At 35.9% G+C, this 22,351-nt stretch overlaps 2 protein-coding genes across 3 annotated transcripts; one reads left to right on the forward strand and one right to left on the reverse strand.

The window, feature by feature from the left end:
* Nucleotides 1–1,252: 1,252 nt before the first annotated feature.
* On the reverse strand, nt 1,253–10,020 carry enpp4 (ectonucleotide pyrophosphatase/phosphodiesterase 4). Its single transcript, XM_051868442.1, has 4 exons — nt 9,859–10,020; nt 7,197–8,062; nt 6,056–6,226; nt 1,253–3,840 (listed from the first exon to the last, which is right to left on the reverse strand). Exons 2-4 carry the CDS (start codon nt 8,026–8,028, stop codon nt 3,470–3,472), a joined length of 1,374 nt encoding a protein of 457 aa, XP_051724402.1. The 5' UTR covers nt 8,029–8,062; nt 9,859–10,020; the 3' UTR covers nt 1,253–3,469.
* A 140-nt stretch (nt 10,021–10,160) lies between these two features.
* On the forward strand, nt 10,161–22,113 carry fam167aa (family with sequence similarity 167 member Aa). 2 transcript variants are annotated; one of them, XM_051868444.1, is made up of 4 exons: nt 10,161–10,779; nt 10,911–10,946; nt 17,170–17,894; nt 19,693–22,113. In XM_051868444.1, the coding sequence occupies exons 3-4, from the start codon at nt 17,526–17,528 to the stop codon at nt 19,951–19,953; spliced, it is 630 nt and encodes a 209-aa protein (XP_051724404.1). In that variant the 5' UTR covers nt 10,161–10,779; nt 10,911–10,946; nt 17,170–17,525; the 3' UTR covers nt 19,954–22,113. The 2 variants fall into 2 exon arrangements, with proteins under 2 accessions (XP_051724404.1, XP_051724406.1); XM_051868446.1 differs by lacking the exon at nt 10,911–10,946 and having other exon boundaries at nt 10,680–10,779.
* Nucleotides 22,114–22,351: the final 238 nt, after the last annotated feature.

Consider the following 22,351-nt stretch of genomic DNA (forward strand, 5'->3'; position numbering starts at 1 on the left):
TACCCAGCAGCCCTCCTTCAAAAAACTTAACATAGCAAAGTTTTATCATTGGTAGAATATAAAATATTTCAATACACACATCTCAGTGAAATATCATTTATGCAATGTGTCAAACCTTTAACCCTTAAAAACCTTTAAAAAATCAACCCACGGCAACAGTTTAAAAGTAGCCCGATTCCATGGGAAAACCACAGACTTGGCAATCCTGCCTCTCAGTGAGTTGACACGGAATGACCCTCTAGTATTCCAGTACTTTTAAGTCTTGTAAATGTTTTCTTCTCACTAAAATCACTTTTCTTCATAACTTTTTTTTCTCAAAGTCTTTGAATCATCTGGTATTTAGGTGACAAACACAATGCAATGGCATTCTGACATTCTTACAGTAAGTATCCTAATAGGCAATGTTTTAAGAGGTCACTGTCTCTCAGACCCCAGTAACGCTGATAATCAGCTGGCAGTTCTTAATGGATGCTGTTCAGTGTGGGTGGGTAATGGGTAAAACATTCCAGTAAGTTCTCTCTAAATATAGAGCTGTAACCTCCCTGAACACTCATTTACACATGATTACTGACCGACTGTACAGTAACAGTCACACACTAAACTGTTGCTCTGTATTGAACACCAACTAACCAAATAAGTATTTGTGGTACGTAAGTATTTGTGTTAGACTACACACATTATAAAATTCTAATTAGACTATATATACACACTGGTCCAAAAGTTTGGGGTGGGTTATTTATTTTTTATTTTTTTAAATAAGTTAATACTTTTATTCAGCAAGGATACATTAAATTGATCATAATCAACAGTAAAGACAATGTTACAAAATATTTCATTTTCAAATAAATTTCTCTTCTTTTGAAGGTAAGGGTAAGAAAACTAAACTTTTTTTTACTTTTTTTATTAAACAGTGGTTTACTTAACAAGTTGTGTCTCTGTCTATAAATTCATTCAATTGTATTTACAATTTTCTTAAGGATATAAAAATGTTGTTAATGCTGTAAACTAGGCTATTTAAGGAGCCCTTACTTGAACATTTCTATAATATTAAAGGTTACAGAATTAATTACTCATTAATTCTGTACATAAAAACCTTGAAATATCAACTGATTGTCCTCACAACAGTGTCATGATATACAGTACAGTAACCTGTAGTTGTACAATAACATGAAGTGAGACCTCTAGTGGCTGCTTGACATCTACAAAGAACTGCTTATACAACAGGCACACTACAAAAAAGAAACTCTTTAAATATCTGAAATAGATATTTTATTTCATTTTGATGACAAATGTCATGTCATTTTTGAGTGAGAAAATGTTCCATTTAGTTATTGCTTTGCATAGATTCATGAGGATTCAGAAAGCTCATACAAACATACAACCACAAACATTTGATAGCCAAAAACTGCACAAGCAAGGATAATGATTTCAGTAACCTTTCTTTTCAGTAACTAAAGACAGATGTTAAATAATTTTGACCATTGCTAGAGACAAAAGCCACATGAAATATGATTATGAAATGACAAGCCATTTATAAAAATTCAAAAAGAAAAACTCTGATTTCTGCAGCTTTTCAATGTCATTTTAAGACAACAGTATTAAAAGTCAAAAACACAAATTAAAAAGCAATATTTTGCTATTTTCCACTAAATGAACAACACTGTTTAAAAAGAACAACTAATTAAATAGGAAAAATAAAATCCCTTTTAAATAAACCAAATCATTTTGAAGCATGACAAAATTTCAAATTCTTAAATTCTTAAAGTAGCAGCGGATTCCCTTCTTCCAAATCTGACCACACAGATTATAGTGCAACAAGCAAATATAACAAGCTTTACAGTGTATTTACACATACAATAATCTCAGAGAAAGATTCAACAACATCCAAAATCATTCTACTTTACAAGAAACATTCAATCTTCAGGTAAAAAGCCCTCTTAAACCCTACAGAAATATTCCTCAGTAGGGATTCATGAAGAAATGATCATTCCTTTATTAGACAGAGCAACACTGAGATCTAAATGGGTCTCTCTTTTGTAAAGAAAAAAAGATAAGCAACCTATAAAAAAAAGAAATAAATATTCAAATTTAGCTGGTTGTGGATTCCCTGGCATGTAAAAACAGATGTAACGTGACTTAATAAATAAAGTTTCACTACAAACAAAATCAGTCCAGGAGTTTTCAAGTAACCTCAGCATCCTGTTTACAAACCTTAACCAGAAAAACAAACAAACAAAACATCAGAAAAGCTAGTTATAGGATTAATTTACCCAAAAATGAAAATTATCCCATAATTTACTCACCCTCAAGCCATCCTAGATGTATATGACTTTCTTCTTTCAGTCAAACACAACCGGAGTTTTATTAAATAGTATCCTCCTGGCTCTTCCAAGCTTTATAATGGGAGTGAATGGTGCCCGGGATTTTGAAGCCACAAAAAGCACATCCATCCATCATAAGAGGTCACTTATCTGTCAAAACTAGACTCGTGTACAGCCGTTACTGGAAGCCAGTGATTATAGTTTATAAAGTTTTAAATATGGATATTTTTTTTTAAAAATGCATCGCTTCAAAACCTTTATTAACCCCCTGGAGTCCTATGGATTACTTTTATGATGAATGGATGCATTTTTTTGGGCTTCAAAATCTAGGGTACTTTTCACTCCCATTATAAAGCATGGAAAAGCCAGGATATTATTTAATAAAAATACGATTGTGTTTGGCTGAAACAAGAAAGTCATATGCACCTAGGATGGCTTGAGTGTGAGTAAATTATGGGATAATTTTCATTTTTTTGGGTGAACTAACACTTTAATAATTATTATTGCTTATGTTCTAAGTTAAGTGCAGACCAGTTCAAGAGTATAAAGCATGGCACACCTCAGTAACCTGACTAGTAACATATAATATGCATAGTTATAAAGCAAGATTTACATGCTTATGATAATGCTAAAAAACAAGCATTATTGGAAGTTGCACAACTGAATCATTCTGAAGCATGCTTGTGCTTGTGAGGTTAGGAAAAATCTAACACATTCAAAATATTTTTAGTTTTCTTTTGGTAAATATTGGTGTTGTCCAGAGATCTCATAGCCTGGTTAAAAACGAAGCACTAAACATTTTAAAACTAAAGCATTTCTAGCTCAACAGCTGATGTTGAAGACATGTTTTGTCATGTTGTTTCATACTAATGATGACTAATCCTTATTGTGCCTACAGTGTATTTTACTGGTTCTACAACAGTTAAATTTCTCTCTTACAGTTTCAATATGATTGTCATCTCTGCACCATTTCAGCATTTAAAGGAACAGTTCACCTGAAAATGAAAATGCAGTCATCATTTACTCACCCTCATGTTTTTCCAAACCTGTCTGACTTTTTCCCTGTTTGGGTGAACTATTCCTTTAACATTTTGCATGTGCTTGAATCAAGTCAAATTCCCTCCGTCTAATAACATGCGCTTAGCACTTCATTCAAGTAAAGGTTCATCATCAGCGTCGTCATCTAACTCCAAGCGGGCGAATGGACGAGGAGACGAGGCATCTCTGTTCTTCATCAGTTTGAATAGGCAGGTGAAGGTGGTCAGGATTATTAAAACACCAATGACAATGCCCACCGCTAACGCTAGCTCTCCGCACTGCTCGTTAACTAGCGCACAGCGCACGTGAGCGAAGCTGCCGTTGTTGGCCTCTGGAGCAATCCCAATGAGGTGGCACATGAGTGGGTAGAGATCCACACTGTTAAAGCTCGACATCCTGTAGCCTTTACGGAACGCAGGCCCATGGGCGGCCAGGAAGGGATGCATGCTGGGAAGCGTATTGTCATAGCCATGATCGCCCACTGCAAAAGACAAGAAATAGATGAAAAATGCTTAAAGTGTCGATAATGCTTTTGCAGATATTACCTTTCATCTAGTGTGTAATACAGCAGTTTGTGAATGTAAAAGGTATGCAAAGTTTCAAAGATCAAAGTGCACAATAAATGTCTCTCAAAAGAAAGAACCGATTCTGAACTGCCTGAAATGAGTTGTCAGTAATTACAATCTTACTTCTTGCTTGAAACTACCTAGGTTTGTAACACATTTCTATAATGCCAGCCTATGCTCTTTAATGGCTGCCCATAAACAGCGTCTACTCTGACCCGCCCTCAAACACTGTAGCTGTAGCTGAGACTGGAAGAGTTTGGTTTGTGTTGTTGACATGCTGATAAGACGCTGTGTTCTGTGCTGTGAAAGCAAATCCACTTTGATGAGGCTCGAATTTATCTAGTTAAACCAACACCATCGTTACTGTTCCTATCACTGCATCTCAAATGCTGAGAAATGCTGAAATTCAGATATGGTAATGGGTGTTTGTTTCCCACATGTGCTGTAAGCAGTAGACCAATCACAACAGACTGTGCTGTCTGACCAATCAGAGCAGAGTAGGCTCTCGGAAAGGAGGGGTTTAGAGAGACACTTTCAGACACTGCAAGAAAAGAGGTAATGCTGAAATGTATATAATGAGAAAATAAGGCCTGGTCCACACTAATAAGTTTTCATTTGAAAACACATCTTTTTCCGTCCACACTGAGACAGCGTTTTTGTCAAGGCTTTTTGTCAAGCTTTTTGAAAACGCTCTCCAGAGTGGATAAATTTGAAAACGGCATTTTTGCATTGTAGTTTGGATAGTGAAAATGGAGGTACTGGAAAACGATGACGCATGTTAGGCATGTGACACATATTGTACCCATAGATATCTATAGTCATACCGACATTGTTTTGTCTGCTATTTACATTAACAGTATTCCTCAAGATAAATGCTCCTTTGTAGAATCTTCGTATTACAATTCCTGCAAAGATGACAGAGAATATGACAGTTGCATTTTAAACCCGACTTGGACGCAACAGTGAGTGATGCGATATTATGCTAATAAAATGATTGTGCCAGAAGAATAACGAGAACTTTATTATATCTGCTCTCTCGGCATCATCTTGTGAGCTTTTAGCATGTTTTACGCATGTGGAGTACGGTGATTTAAAGGGGTCATGAATTGAGAAATCAACTTTTCCTTGAGCTTTTGATTTAAGAGGTCATCGTACAATAAGAATATCCTGTAAGATTCAGAACTGAAAACTTCCTTGTTAGTCAAATAAAAGCTTTTATTGACACCAGGCCCATTGAACAACTGATCCTGGAATGTGATCAATTGTGCAGCCCTACTGTCATAGATAGGTTAAACGCCACCTACTGTAACGTCGCCTTTCGCTCAAGCCCCCCCGGGCCCCCAACCCCCCAATTTATTTATTTCTATTCTATTTGCACTGTTAGTGACGATGAAAGCATTTGTTAATGTGCAGAAATTGAGTTGCAATGACAAGATCACTGCTTTCATGCACTCAACTACATGTCTGTGATTGGCTGTTTATCACTGCAGCCTTTTAATGCCACAATCTAAATATAATGCCATAGATCTAAATGTAAATGCAGCACTTTTCACGATTAGTTAACCTTGAGAACTTAATAGAAAGCAGACACGCCCCTTAAAACAGAGCATTCAAAAAAGAGGGCTAAAATCAGGGTAGCAAAAATGCCTTTTATTTCTAAATTATGACAATTTTGGATGTAAAAACCATACTAACATTATAAGTGCACCCCAGGAAACATTATAAAACAATAAAACAATGCAGTTCATGACCCCTTTAAGCGTTTTCAGACATTTCAGTGTGGATGAGCAACTTTTGGAAAATGCTAGTGTGGATGAGGAGCGTTTTTAAATGAAAACTTTTTTGACCTTGAATGCATGTAAACCTATTGTAGAAGACCTCCAAAACAAAATTAGGAACCTTTAAAATAGCATAATAGGGGCACTTTAAAAGTGTCAACACAAACGCAAATTGCAACATTAACAATGCAATAGTGATGCTTGCCTTCGCAAATAACATTATTATTACATATAACATTATTTTTTAAAGGTTTAAATAGCAAATATTTTTAACATGGACATATGAATCAAAATAAGATTTCTAGGCAAATGTAACCTTAATAATTACTCAATGCTTTTAAGGAACACTTACGTCGTGGGAGTCTGCCATCTTTGACAATCGTCCAGCCTTCATCTGCCACCAAAATGATCGGCTGAATCCTTTCATTGTTTTTATAGTGCAGCCTGTCGGGAACATCTTCCTTCAGGTACACCTTCATGTGTCTGTGACAACTGGACAGGTTTTTGTATACGGTGAAATTATCTGTGAATAAAAGAAAAAATTAATATGAGGAAAAATGCAAATCCATGTGGAATCTGTGGACTTTTTCACATTTTCTTGGCTGATTTTGGAAGGAAAAATTCTAGAAGGAAGGAAGAATAAATATTATTTTATCCACCCTGATCTCTGAAAAACAAGCTGAAAACTGAATAGCAATAGTAATCCAATTAGCATAAAAGACTAGACAGGTATGATGTTCTATGGAATTGTTTTGATAAAAGGAAATGAGATACACTTGTAGTTTCAACATGATTTGTTCTTCAGACATTCCTCTTTAAAAGAAAGAAAGTATCAGCTGCATACAAAGTGACCCACACTGGTTTTTAACCACTGAAAACCACTTTACTCATGGAGCCACATTGAGATCCGCATATCTCTGGTTTTGAACCATATAGGGCCTTAGATACATCCATGCCATTTAATATTTTGGCTTTCATCACAGTTCATTGTGTCAGGCAAACTTTTTAAATTAAAAAATGATTTAAAGGTGCAATGTGTAAAATTTGGGAGGATCTATTGACAGAAATGTAATGGTGTATAAAGACCTTACATAATGAACCGTTATGTTTTTATTACCTTAGAATGAGCTATTTCTATCTCATACACCGCGGGTCCCCCCTCCATGTCAAGTTGCCATTATGCGCTGGCATGTTTCTACAGCAGCCCTAAACTAACATATGCTCTACAGAGTGCGTTTAGTCGCTATGTTGTTCTTCTTCTAAATCATTTGTGTTTTTAGAGGCAGCCTGCATCATCACTTGACTGTCTACTCTCTGCTGTCTCAGACGATGACATCTTTGTCTTGTGTCAGCCAGACGACCACCGTAGCTTCTCCGAAAGGGAGGGATGCGAGGGGTGTGCGCAGTCAGTTGCAGTTCGCAATCTCAGCACTAGATGCCTCTAAACATTTACACATTGCACCTTTAAATTGAGGATCAATGACAAACTGTACCTTGCAGTGGAATTATGGCAGCCACAGGAGTCAGATCCACTACTGTATAGCTGTTCGGAGTGATGCAGTTATCCAGTTTAATAAGACGCTCTTGAGAACACTGGGCCATACCATGATCGCTAGTGATGATAATGTTTATTTTCCCCCATAATCCCGTTTTGTTGAGATGCTCCATCAAAAAACCTATGTGATTATCCACCTCCCTCAAAACCTTGGCCATCTCTGTGATGTTCTCCGGGCCGTATTTGTGGCCACTCCAGTCGGGTTCTTCCCAGTACAGAGTGGCAAACTTAACAGATCTGTCCGTCGTCATCCACTGTGTGAGGTTTCCCAGCCTTTCTTGGAAGGGCACCTTTGAGTCATACTCATATTTGTATTTTAATGTGTGGTTTTGAATATTCACATCTGATCCTGGCCACATAGCAGATGCTGCCCTGTAGCCATTGTTCTCCACGGACACCCAGATCGGAGTGGCTTCGTCCCACCAGAAAGGGTCACTGTCATTTTTTATAGAGAAATGCTTTTTCGACACTGGGTCGTACATAATACTGGCAAGCATCCCATGACTCTCCGCGTACAGCCCTGTGACGAGACTGTAATGATTGGGAAAGGTTTTCGTCGTAAACACATTGGTTAGTTCATGTACAAGGACACCATCAGAGAAGAACTTCTCGAGATTGGGAAATGAGTATTTGTTTAGGTAGTCTGCCCGAAAGCCATCAAAAGACACCAGGAGTAGTGCCGGTGTGTCGTTGGCAGACTTTAGTGCCGGCACAGACAGGATTAATCCACTACAGATGATGAGAGCGTACAGATAACCGCTGATCTGCATCCTGTGGCAGGGAATGTGGAAGTCACTTTCTTCACTGTGAATAGACAAAAGCAAGTTATAACAGACAGACTAACTTTTGTTAAAGTGAAAGTCCTGTAACGTAATTTTTAACCACAAGCCCTCCCTATAACAATTTGCTACTTAACTCATGATGTTACAAACCATTACCAACCCACCCTGAACTTCACTGATTGCACACATATGGTCTTCAACAGCAGTTTTCAAATTCTTTTAAATGTGAAATATTTTAACTTTTGTAATTCATGTCATGCCATAGGACTATTTAAATGAACAATGACACACAGAGTATTCTCAAGTTAATATACTCAGTTGATTCAAAACATATGGTGATGACAGTGTTGAAATAATGTAACATGTTAGGGAGAAACTTATTAACAAATAATCAATAAAATCTATAATAATCAATAATAAAAATAATTGAACAATGTTTAATTGCACGTAGCCTACATAAATACATTCACTATAGTTGCGTCCCAAATGACAAACTATACACTGTGCACTATACACTATGTACTTATGCACTATGTACTCATCCACGTAGTGTATGAATTTTATAAGTTTATTTTGTCGTTCAACAACGGAACGTAATTAAAGCTGCGACAGCGGAGTGCATGAAGTGTCTAAAATTCCACACTTCGCTTTTTCCGTTAATTTAGTGCATCATCCGGGTATAGTGCACTTTTTCTTTTTGGAATTTTCTGTGTGAACGCACTACTTGCACTATTTATACTTAAAACGTCATAGAATAGTGCATATTTATGCGAATTGGGACGCACCTTATATTTGTTGCCTTAAAACTGCACAATGCTTGGAGGTCAACATTGGACAGGTTGTGGAATAACAATTTTGTAAATAATTTATTGAAATGAATTTTTCAAAAATATTATTTTTATTAATTAATAATTTGGGATTTTTCATCTGATTTATTGATTAAAGAAATGTAATCGATTAACAAAATAATCATATTAAAACCATTTCTTTTTCTTTTTATACATCTAAAGTTAATTGACTAGCTTACTGTTGTGTCAAAGTCTAAGTGTTGTCAAACCATCACACAATCTATATTAAAGCCTTAATTGGATCTTTATTTCTGGACATGTGATTTCACTTTTCACAATTTCAAGCAGTCAAAAGTGCTTTTATTTGAAGAATCATATTTCAAGAATCAGAAATCAGAAATCAAGATACTTTTTCCATACTTTAACTTAAAAAGATATGACATTTAAAATTATAAGTATAATAAATCAATATATAATAATTTTTCAAGTTTCAAGTTTGTCATATGCACAAGATGTCAGTGACAGTTTGTACAATGAAATTGTTGTTGGGATGCTCTCAGGCATTCTACAGCAGTAAATACAAATGATAGGTGTGCAAATGCTCAGGTAAACCATGGAATTGTGTATGAGAATATATGAATAGTAGAACTTCTATGTAATTTATGTGTTCTATGTAACAAGGAAGTGATACAGGAAGCGCCGGAGGACAAAACGTGGTTCTAAAATTAATACTAATGTTGAGCAGGTGCACAACATACAGAGTCCTGGATCACACTTACTGGAGCTGATCAATAATCAATATAGGCCTGATTAAAACTCATTTATAATATAATGCAATTCTTTTATCGGTACTTTCGATGCAAAATAGTATAAATAGATTACAAAAAAGAAGAAAATAACAAGGAAAAAATTGACAGTCTTGCACTGAATACCGCTTATCACATTACTGATTTTGGCCACATTACGTTTTTTGGCCAAACTTAGCCATCAAGGAACTCAAAAAAGCCGAAGGGAAGAAACATTAACATACCTTACGACTTGGGACGTTGGAAAGCGTATAATTTAACTCCAGTCACATTAAACTCTTCGATGATGTCGATGTGTTTTGTAAAGTCAGATATGTTCTGGACTTGATGCAGTTTCTTCTTGCGCTTCCTCAAACAAAATACCCGCATGACGTCATAGCATGACGGACAGATTCAGCAGCCAATGAAAGCGAGGTACGTCCCACTGCAGGTGCTTTTCACTCTCGGTCTCATCTTTTTTTTTTTTGTACATACGACACTGTTTTAATACATCCAGTGTATTCGTCTTAAATTAGAATAATTCATAATCGTTTTTCTCCTCCAAAGCAAAATTTTAGTATCATATCATTTAGCTGTTGGATAAACATGTGAACACAATAAAACCACACTAAAAACTTAAAAGTTTGTATAAGGAAAATTCGACTTTCAAAACAAATCTAGCACTTTAGTGGCCCCGGTTTCCGTTACTACGGAACAGAAAAGTGAGCAGATTTCTGAACAGCTTTTTTGTTACTTTAGATATCACACAAAAACTTGTAATAACGCATCCTGCTGACAGAAATCCAGCAGGTGTGTTAAACAGCTTTAAAGTGATGTTCGCGTTTACATTGTGTTTCAGGACGCAAAAACACAGGAATATCCGTATTCCTAGTCTGTGTCTGGAGGCCCTGCGTTTGACGCAGACAGTAAAGTCTACGAAACGTTCCTGTGCCTGTGTGACGCGACGCGTACACTGCAAGCGATGGAATCCCGACGTCGACCAATCAGAGCGCTCGTATTATAATAAGCAAAGCGCGACGCGTCTATCTGAAGTGACATCAGTACCCAGTCAACCAATTAAAGACCTCGTTTACGCGACGCGGCACGTTCGCGTTTATTTGCAGCAGATGGGGTTTGACTCACTCACTAAATGCGGTTTGGTGAAGGTAGGTTGTTATTCAAACATTTTTATTCCTCATGTCTCCATAATAACATAAAGAGGGACCACTAGGTGGTCTTCTCGAGCGCTGTCACTGCAGCTCTAATTTTTTACAGTATTTCTTCTGTGTTATGGTAGAAACGTCGTCACGGCTGCATTCGAGCTTCTCACACTGTAAGTAAATATGGGTTTAAGTTTTTAGAGAGATCTGTGTATGAATTAAGGATTATGATTTATTATTTTTCCTAAACTAGATCAGGTGCTGGTTAGATATTCTTTCCACCTGGTTTGGATCAAAGTACCATAGACAGAGAGGGAGACTCTGTCAATCTGTCATTTGCACTCTGTATGATGAATGTTTTTTGATGAAAAATATTGTTTTTAATAACAATTTATTACTAAAATTATATTATTAATAAAGTGTTAATATTTAAACATAAATAATTATATTTACATGCTGTAGCATAATTATATTTATTATATAAATATACTATTTTAAATATTTTTTATAATTATTTAAAATAATTTTTCATTTATAATGCCACTGTCATAATCTGTATTGACATATTTTAAGGAAAAGTATTATTTTAATAATATTTTAATAAAATATTGTTATTGAAATAATTACTAAATATTATAAAATAGTATTATTAATACGTTTAAAAGTTATTTTTATATTTTAAATATTTTAATTATTATATATAAAATAATTAATAATTATATTTATTGTATAAATATAAGTATATGTATTATATACATTTAAAATTTTAAATATTTTAATTATTATTTAAATAAATATTTTTTTTTTCATTTGGTATGAATTGTGAACTAGACATGTTCTTTTTGGGAGATTCCCTCATCTGAGTGGTTTTGGCAACATGACAGTGATACTCAGCATGTTCTCATTATAATCATGCCAAAATTCAGATCTTCTTTTTAATGGACAGTATCTTGTTGCTCAGTGTAATGGTGACTTTTCCATGAATCAGGACATTGCAAAAACACTGAGCAGCAGGAATCTTTTTGTGGCCATTCCATCCATTACATTTTCCAAAGTAGACTCTCTGTTTAGTTAGCCAACGTTTTCATCAGTTGGTCCTCCAAGCATTATGAATTTCTAATATAGTGACTTGCATTTCTCCATATATCTCACACAGTTTTGTGAAAAGTCTTTCACTATTAAAGGACCATGACAGAACTTACATAATTTGATGCAAGGCTTAACAGCCATATTAGGAGTTTGTTTGGTGAAGTTTGGTGTGCTCTGGTTGATGAGAACTAGAATCGCATAGAGACGGCAGGACTCAAGGGGTTCCCAGTTTAGCAGGCAGCTGCTGTGTCCTAGTTCCACTGCTCAACCTCAACTAAAGTAAGATGGAGTCCAGCAGACTGTGACTGATATCACTTGTAAACAATCTGCTTCTATATATGACATAGTACATGTACAGTATAAGATCTTTTATGGTGCAGGAAATATGATCATTAAAACTACAGTCCCTAAATCTATGACAAACTGTTTGGATTGTAAAAAAACAAAAACAAAAAACAAATAAACAAACAGTATTTTCTTTTAAAATGTTATCCAACAATGCAAAAATTATTTTCGTACTCAACATTTTTGTCTTGTTTTCTTAAATCAAGATACATTTACTGGAGAAGAAAATGACTTGAGATATTAAGTCTTGTTACCTGAAAAATGTATCAAATGAAGTGAGTTTATACTTTAAACAAGAATAAATATCTGCCAGTAGGGTAAGAAAAATAAACTTAATTCAAAGGAAAAACAAGATTATTTTTCGGGCAGATATTAAGCAAAAACTCACCTAATTTTGATACTTTTTTTTTTTTTTCTTCAGAAAACAAGACTTAATATCATATCATTTTGCTTCTCAAGTTAATGTGTCTTGATTTAAGAATAAGTGCAACTAAGATATTTGTACTGGAAAACGAGACAAAAAATACTTTTAATTTTGCAGTGAATAATCTTTAAAAAAAATCATTTTTTACAGTGCATATGGGAATCTCCTGATTATAATGAAGTGACTGCACAATATAATTGTTCAAATCATCTGTGCAAAAAGCATAGACAAATTGTCATCATCACAGAATTATTTTGTGCAGTTTACAATGGATCGGTTCATCTATTTATACAAAAAGCTGCTGTTTATTCATGCATTATGTTGCGTCATATGATGGCAACTCTGGTTTCTTCTGTTCAGTGCATCTAAAACACATTGCATGTTTGTTTCCAGAGGTGTAAACAGTATCTGAAAACCATACTTGAGTAAAAGTACAGATACCTTACAGCGAAAATTACTGCATTACCAGCCTGGTCTTGTTAATACGTAGGTATTAATACGTAACTTTCAAAGACACAAAACGTACATTTTTGTACGTTTAGAAAGGTGCTAAAATGTACAATACTGACGTAATTATGGCACTAAAACGTAAAAATACTTACGTTTTTACAGCGAAAAAACGTAAAATATTTACGAATCTTATCATGTCTTAATATATGTATAATTTCCTTTATCGTTTTGTAGATAAATGTAAGATCCCGAACCTAAACCTACCCATTTTACACAGAATGTTAAAAGAATAAAACATAATGGGCAGAAATGTGTAGGAAAATTACAATTTTAGTAAAAATATAACATTAAAACGATATTTTGAGCCACTAATCCTACACCTACCCCTAAACCTACCCATAACCATTTCTTTAAACTACCTACTAATATAAATAAAAGAATGACAGACAAACAAGCGTAATCACAATAATTTTGCGAAAATGTCAAAAGTGGTACCAAAAGTAGTTCAAATGATGATGAGTTCCAGTCACAGTCCTCTTTGGCTGTAATAGTTTTTTATAGGGTACAGAGCAGAATTTAACTTATTAATCCATGAAAATATAATGAATCCGGCTTCTCTCCGTGAAGGCGCGACACTCATTTCAAATGTCAATCCACTGAAACACGGCATGTCGTAATCTGTGACGAAGGTGAGAACCAATGAGCGTTTGATATCAGCCATAAACCTTGTCGTAACACTTCTCGATGGTGGCGCTACTTTCAAATTTGAATCATAACGAGCGCGAGCTTTGACTGTGATGGTCGCTGTTGCTGAGAATCAAAATGAAGATCAATGGATAAAGGGCTGAATTTGGATCTGTTCCTTACAAACATATGGATTCTAAAGATTGGGAGTACAGCGAACAAATAAAATGGATGTGATTTGTGAATTTATGTTGTGTTTTGGTGTATCTTATGGTTGTATTGTCAGTGACTGCATAGGAGAAAACGCCTTCTGTGTCGCACAGCAAACAAACTAAATATACAAAATGGTTAAACAATTACAGAAAATGTATTCATAAGGTTTTAAATTGTAGTCTTGTTTAACATTATGCAATCCTCTGAAACGAGCAGCACAAGTCACGAACAGAAATGTTATTTCATATTAAGTAGATGAGTAAACTGCTTTCAATAAATTCGACTAAAAACAACATTAAATCATTAAAGCCACGATTTTAATATTAATAGGCCTACATGGGAATTCATATACATTCACACTTTACGTTACATGATTTACGTTTTTATTGCTGTTAATACGTAAGTATTTTTACGTTTTAGTCCTTTAAATACGTCAATGTTGTACGTTTTTGTGTGTATGAAAACGTAAGTAAATGTACGTGTGGTAGAACCACAATTTACGTAAAAATACACACGTATTCTCATGAGATCACGTTGGCATTACAGGTCACCAATTCTAATACTTGTGTAAAAGTCTCAAGTGTTTTACTCGTACTGAGTGTAGGTGATTTGTGAGTAGAGCAATCACATGGTTATTTTGAAGATAAAAATCAAAACAAAAACTGAACACCTCAAAACTGCAATAAATCAACATCGACAGAACAGCCTCTTTAACATCTACAGACACTCAAGTCTCAGTTAAGCTGAAGTGCTCAAAAAGGGCTTAAGTAAACCAATATCCTTCAAAAAGGTCTCTTATAATGGATAATTAAAATAACTGAGTAAAATTGAATAGTTAAAGCCTACTTGCACTGGACACTGGTTTCGGCCTCATCACCGGCTGCAGTCATGTCCTCTTATATATGAAACACCTTCACATAAAGTACTCTTACAAGTTTGGGTGAGTAATGCTGGGAACACACTAAAAGATTTTCAAAATGTGAAGCCTTGTTTACACTGCACGCGTCTGCGGGGCGTTACGGCTCCAGCAAGGTTTTGTTCCGTCCTCTACACGGTGTCAACTCACACCAGAAGCATTTCAGAAGCGAAGCGGCTTGATTCGCGAGACCAGTAGCGGCTTGGACGCGGCATCTGTAAAAAATAGACTTGGTGCCTATCTTTAGCGAAGCGGCGCGGCGAGCCGCTTCTGAAACGTGCCGCAGCGCGGCTGGTGTAAACACAAGCATTGACTAAAGTGGCCGCGGATCAGCTCCAGTAGCCGCGTCGCAGCCGTGAAGCCTTGTTTACACTGCACGCGTGTGCGGCGCGTTACGGCTCCGGCGAGGTTTTGTTCCGTCTTCTACGCGGTGTCAACTCACACCAGAAGCATTTCAGAAGCGAAGCGGCTGGATTCGCGAGACCACGAGATTTGCCTGTCTGACGTTTTTTTCCTTGATTTTTCGTGGGTTTTTTATGGCTAAATGGTTATATTTTGTCCGGTTTAATTGTGTTTATTGCTATTATTTTGCTGTAGCATACAGATGAAGTTAATACACTTAAATGTCCAGTTATGGAAAACAAGAACAAAAAAAAATTCAAGTTTTCCAACTTCGAATTTCTTGTCATCAGTTTCAGGCGAGGCGCTATCTTTAGCGAAGGGACGCGGCGAGCCGCTTCTGGGACGCTTCTAATACGCGCCGCAGCGCGGCTGGTGTAAACACGAGCATTGACCAGATTGGCCGCGTATCAGCTCCGGTAGCCGCGTCGCAGCCGTAACGCGCCACACACGCGTTCAGTGTAAACAAGGCTTAAATAAGGGGTGAGAGACCACAAACATGAGGACAAAAAATTATCTTGTGGTGTGTACCCAGCATAAGGGGAAAATGCACAAGAGATAGTACCTTGAATGCCATGTAGATGGCGATATCACTTCTTTTGTGCCAGAAATAAACTGCTGCAGAAAAAGTTGTGCCATGCAAAATTTATCACAAATGTATTGGAGTGAAAAGTACATATACATATATGGAGTAAAAGTTGCTAATATCTTTGATACTTAAAGGGTTGGTTCACCCAAAAATGAAAATTCTGTCATTAATCATTCACCCTCATGTCGTAAGATCACACCCGTACAACCTTCGTTCATCTTTGGAACACAAATTAAGATATTTGATGAAATCTGATGAAAGGTACTAAAGACATCATTAAAACAGTCGATGTGACTACAGTGGTTCAACCTTAATGTTATGAAGCGACAAGAATACTTTTTGTGTGCAAAAACGAAACGAAAATAATGACTTTATTCAACAATATCTTCTCCTCTGTGTCATTCTCATATGTTGTTTATGTCCAGCGCTTCTGTGTTCTATGTCAGAATGCCGCCTCATTATTGGCCGGCTCCTGTGTCAGCATCACACGCATGCGTCGTGCTGCTCACGTGATCAGCTTTGACCAATACTGAGCCAGCATTCGGACGTAAACACGGAAGCCTTCACTATGCTTACTGCGGTAACTGCATAAGGATAATGACAGGGAAGAGAAGAGATTGTTGAATAAAGTCGTTATTTTTGTTTTGTTTTGGCACACAAAAAGTATTCTCGTCGCTTCATAAAATTAAGGTTGAACCACTGCAGTCACATCGACTGTTTTTGTCTTTAGTACCTTTCTGGACCTTAAAAATGTTGATTATATTGCTGTCTATGGACGAGTCATATACCTCTCAGATTTCATCAAAAATATCTTCATTTGTGTTCCAAAGATGAACGAAGGTCTTACTGTTGTGGAACAACATGAGGGTGAGTAATTAATGACAGAAATTTCATTTTTGGGTGAACTAACTACAGTAACTATTACATTTACTCAAATACTTTACACCACTGTTTGTTTCTAGGATATACTGTATTTGGCTAATTTTCTTGGTGTCTGTTTGATTTCTCTGATCCACAAGAATTAGTGCTTGTCATTTCTCAAGAATCAACGATGAATCACAACAAAGTTACAAGGAAGTAGATATTATGAAAGAAGACTAACTAGTAAAACAAGTGTTTGTGCAGTTGTTGATATAAACTGTCCTGATTACAGAACTGCACAGGTATGTTTCTTTTACAAGACGATTTGTAGATTCTAAGATAGTTTATCACATTTAAGCACAAATTAGATTTCAGTATTCACTTTTTGCATGGTATGATTCTATTTGTGTTTCTGTTATATTTCAGATCGTAATCATAATTTCAACAGTCTCAGGACTACATCTCTGCAAACTTCATCTGCAAGTCTTGTTTGGAGAGCTTCTAGAAAGCTGCTAGAGAACATCAACAACACCATTTTTTTTAACATATCGTCTTCAATAATAAATCTTAACTAGTGTGTGTGAAATGAAAGTTCTCTAAAACGAAAGATATTTGCATTTTTGAACATCCATGAAATCTGTGCAGATTTTGGCTTGAAATCTGAAGAGCCGGGACAATTGCTGGAGCCATGCAGGTCTCTTGAACAGTTTCCAACAGTGATCTGCCAACTTATCCCACTTTTCCAGTGAATGATTTTTAGTTTCCCTGGACGTGTGGAGTAAATGTCCCTAAAGCCAATGGCAATGTCACATGCAGCTAAGCCCTTAAAAAGTTCAGAAAGCCTTTCTGCATCACAGGATGACCACCTTTCCAGTTTGAAGGCTTTGACTGAGAAGCTGAAACTGGAGACCAGCAAGCCGTCTTACCTGGACTGGAGAGCCCAGCTGGAGGCGATGCTGGCCCAGAGCCACAGAGTCTCAGATGCGTTAGCCGCACCGGGTGACACGGAGAAGCAAAAAACATCAGGTCCTCTTAAGTGGACGAAGCCGTCACTGGGCGCTGGTGTGATCCATGAAGGGAGGCAACCATCAGTGAACAGACTGGGATTTGGAAGTATAGACAGAGCGTTGGAGTGGCTCAGGAAAGAGCTGGTGAGTATTAATGCGTATTAAACAATATATAAACATATAAAATAAATAACATAAAAGTGTGTATATATACAGCACATTACCGGCCGAAACTTAATTGATTTTTTTTTTTTTGAAAGAAGTCTCTTCTGCTCACCAAGGCTGCATTTATTTGATAAAAAATACAGTGAAAACAGTAATATTATGAAATATTGATAACACTTAATAATAAGGTTTCATTAGTTAACTTTAGTTAAACTTAGTTAACATGAACAAATGCATTTATTAATCTTAAATAATGTTAATTTCAACATTTACTAATACATTATTAAAATCAAATGTTGTATTTGTTAACATTAGTTAATTCACCATGAACAAACAAGGAACAACTGTATTTTTATTAACTAACATTTACAAAGATTAACAAATACTGTAAAAAAATGTATTGCATGGTTAGTTCATGTTAGTTAATACATTAACTAATGTTAACAAATGAGACCTATTATTACAATTGAAAAGAACTGTTTTCTATTGTAATATATTTTAAAATATAATTTTTCCTGATGGCAAAGCTGAATTTTCAGCATCATTATTTCAGTCTTCAGTGTCACATGATCCTTCAGAAATCATTCTAATATGCTGCTCAAGAAACATTTCTAATTATTATCAATGTTGAAAATAGTTAAAAGGTGATAATTGTTTTTCAGGATTCTTTGATAAATAGAAAGTTCAAAAGAACAGCATTTATTTGAAATAGAAATATTCTGTAAACATTATAAATGCCTTTACTGTCACTTTTGAACAAGTTAATGTGTCCTTGCTTGCCCAAAACCTTTTAATGGTTGTGTTTGTGTATCACAGTTTACACAAAAATATTAAAGGGTTAGTTTACCCAAAAATGTCATTAGTTTTGTCATTAATTGCTCACCATTGTGTCGTTCCACACCCGCAAGACCTTCGTTCATCTTCAGAACACAAATTAAGATATTTTTGATGAAATCTGTGAGGTATCTGACTCCTCCATAGACAGCAATGCCAAAACCAATTTCACGGTCCAGAGAAGTAGTAAAGACATTGTTAACTTTAATGTTATGAAGCAATGAGAATACTTTTTGTGCGCAAATACAAAACAAAAATAACGACTTTATTCAACAATTCCTTCTCTTCCCTGCCAGTCTCTTATGAAGTTGACGTAGTTATTATTATTGGCCAGCTCCTGCGTCAGCATCACACACATGCGTCGGCCAATAATAAGCCTGCGTTCGGACATAAGCATGAAAGCTCTGCAATGTGTTCACTACATTAACTGTGTAGGAGACTGACATGGAAGAGAAGAGATTGTTGAATAAAGTTGTTATATTTGTTTCATTTTTGCACACAAAAAGTATTCTCGTCGCTTCATAACATTAAGGTTGAACCACTGTAGTCACGCTGACTAATTTAACAATGTCTTTAATACCTTTCTGGGCCTTGACCTATGGAGGAGTCAGACAGCTCTTGGATTTCATCAAAAATATCTTAATTTGTGTTCCGAAGATGAATGAAGGTCTTATGGATGTGAAACGACATGAGAGTGAGTAATTAATAAGAGAATTTTCATTTTTGGGTGAACTAACTCTTTAAAATCAAAATTTAAAGGATTAGTTCACTTTCATATAAAAATTTCCTGATGATTTACTCACCCCGATGTCATCCAAGATAATTAATTACTTTTTTTAGAGTAACTTACCTAACACTGGTTGCCACCAACTGGTGTAACAATGTAAAGGGCCAGGAAAAGTTTTAACGTAGTGTTCCTCTGATATTATTCTTTTTGTTGCAGGCAGAGATGCGTTTACAGGACCAGCAGCTCGCACGTCAGCTAATGCACCTGCGCAGTGACATTAACAAACAGAGAATCGTGCAGACGTGTAACCAACATCGCAAGATGCTGAACGATGCCACATTTGAGCTGGAGGAGCGAGACGATATGTCAGATTTATGTGACGTCCCCATGTCTCCTGGATTAGGCCTCTCCTCGACACTCAAGGTCATCGGGGTCACCAAGATGAACATCAACTCTCGGCGGTTTTCCCTGTGCTAACAGCAGGACACAGAGGACCGTGTTTTTATCTTAAAGGGGTCATGACATGGATTTTTTTTATTATTTTAATATGTTCCTTTTGGTTCACCTATAATGTTATTTATGTTAAATATGCAGAAAAATTATTATTTTCAGCCTTCATCTTCAGCCTCTGTCTGAAAGGCTCCTTTACAGGCCCGTGCACACCAAGAACGATAACTAGAAAGATAACGATAAATATATACTTCTAAAAATCATTCTAAATATAAAAGAATAGCTATAACGATAACGTTATAGAGAAACAATATCGTTGGGATCACTTTCAGAATAATTTTTTTCCAGGCTGTTGAATGATAAAACACTGACACCCAGTCAGAATCCATTATAATTTAAAGGCTCGCGCATGTAAAATAGCAGATGACACTGAGAGAAGTTAATAGCTGAGGTCCAGAAAAAGCCACCACTGTTTGATAAGTCAAACCCTCTTTTCAAGGATACTTTAATGAAAATGGATATATGGGAAACAATCAGTCATACACACGGAATAAATGGTGAGAAGTATTAACGATGAGATCATTATGCCAGTTTAGCAAACAGTGTAACATAAAATTACCTCAGGTGTCCAGCACTAGTTTTGTCAACATTGTCTTGCTTCCTTTAAAGTTGCTGTGGAAAAGATAAGGCTTTGTTTTTATTCCACTATATTGACTTTGTCAGTGAAATTCACTGTTAGATTAGATCAATTACATTATCTATTCACTCGAAACATAGCATGCTGAGGACATCTGCTGGTTAAAGCCATGTAAATGCAACAAGAACAGCAAAAACATGTTGTTCACACTTTGAAACTGCAGCATGTGAGCTTAGAATGAACAGTTATCGTTCGTTGGTGTGAACACAAATACAGTTATTGATATAGTTATCTTTATAGGTATCGTTCTTGGTGTAAACGGGCCTTTAGGCTTGTCAGCAAACTCCCACTGTTATAATTGGCTAACGTCATTGCATAGGAAACAGTATCAACACCCACTCGCTACTGCATGATCTCAGTGAGTGTTATATATATATAATTCTCTGATAACATATAATTCTCTGATGCATTCTGGGACACCATTAAAAATAAACCATTTAATTGCTCCTGATGCTGGTATCCTTCTGAAGTCTGTACAGAAAAGAGCAAATGAGCTGTTTAAACTGGACTCGTCAAAGCAAACGTTCCTTTACGCTTCAGTTTACTCTTCCATTTGTCCTCTTGTCGGCGGACTCAAGCACGTGGAATACGTCAGAAAGTAAACGGCCGTCTGTATACTGTATCCAGTGTAGACAGCGTCAGTGATTATGTTGGTTTCTGTTTGCTTTTGATGCGATGCGGTGCTCACATCCGGTGTATGTCACGAATGAACGCCAGTGGGCGGGGCCTATGGTGAGATGATGCACCCGAGATGACTAACATGCATTAGTGGTTCGGGACCGCCATTAAAAAAAGAGACACCTAATCATGACTAAATGCCAGTGGGAGGGCCCTATGGTGATGATGCAAAACTATTTGTTGCTGTCTTGCTCTGGAGGTCACATGCAAACATATTTGCCCGTGTGACGTCACAGATCCCACAATATCCAAAAAAGCCATTTTTTGCAGCTTGATTAAATAAATGCTTTGTTTATAATGAGGATGCAGCTATGAAACTTGCAGGATGTTTTAATGGTAAAAAGACCTCTTATATATCAAGAGATCAAAGCAAATTTGGTTTCTCATGTCATGACCCTACAATTGAATGATTGTGAGTGTTTTTATAGATTATAGAGCATTATTAGGATAATGGTATTTTCAAAATGTCTCTGACCTTGTGCTTTCATTGCCTTAAGCAAACATGAAAAGACGTTGATTTCAAGTCGACTTTAATCTTAACAATCATGTGTACAGTCAGTGTAATTTGTGTTTGATATTATGACATACGCCTATCATTTTGGGGGAAAACTGATTTTAAAGCTATACAAAACAGAAAATCATATCAAAATTTAGTGAGTTGATGCTTAAAACAAGAAATATATATATAAAAAACAATTAAAGGGAAAACAAGATTATTTTTCTTGTTAAAATATTTTTTTTATTTTAAGCATAAACTCTTAAATTTTAATACATTTTTCAGAAAACAAGACTTAATATAATATCATGTCAGTTTGCTTCTCAAATAAAGGTATCTTGATTTAAGAATGTTTTGTAAGAAAATCCTTTTGCCATGTATTACACATCAAGTTCTCTCACAGATATACTGTATCTTATTGTGCAACAGTAAACTATTTTTTTGTTGTTTGTAATGCCACGTTTCCACAGTCCACTATTGTTGTGAAATAGGTGTGTATCCATCATTATTCTGTAAACCTCTCCCTCTTTTTGCTTTTTAACCTGTTTGTTCAG

Source organism: Ctenopharyngodon idella, chromosome 17, assembly GCF_019924925.1.
Source record: "Ctenopharyngodon idella isolate HZGC_01 chromosome 17, HZGC01, whole genome shotgun sequence".
Taxonomy (NCBI): Eukaryota; Metazoa; Chordata; class Actinopteri; order Cypriniformes; family Xenocyprididae; genus Ctenopharyngodon; species Ctenopharyngodon idella.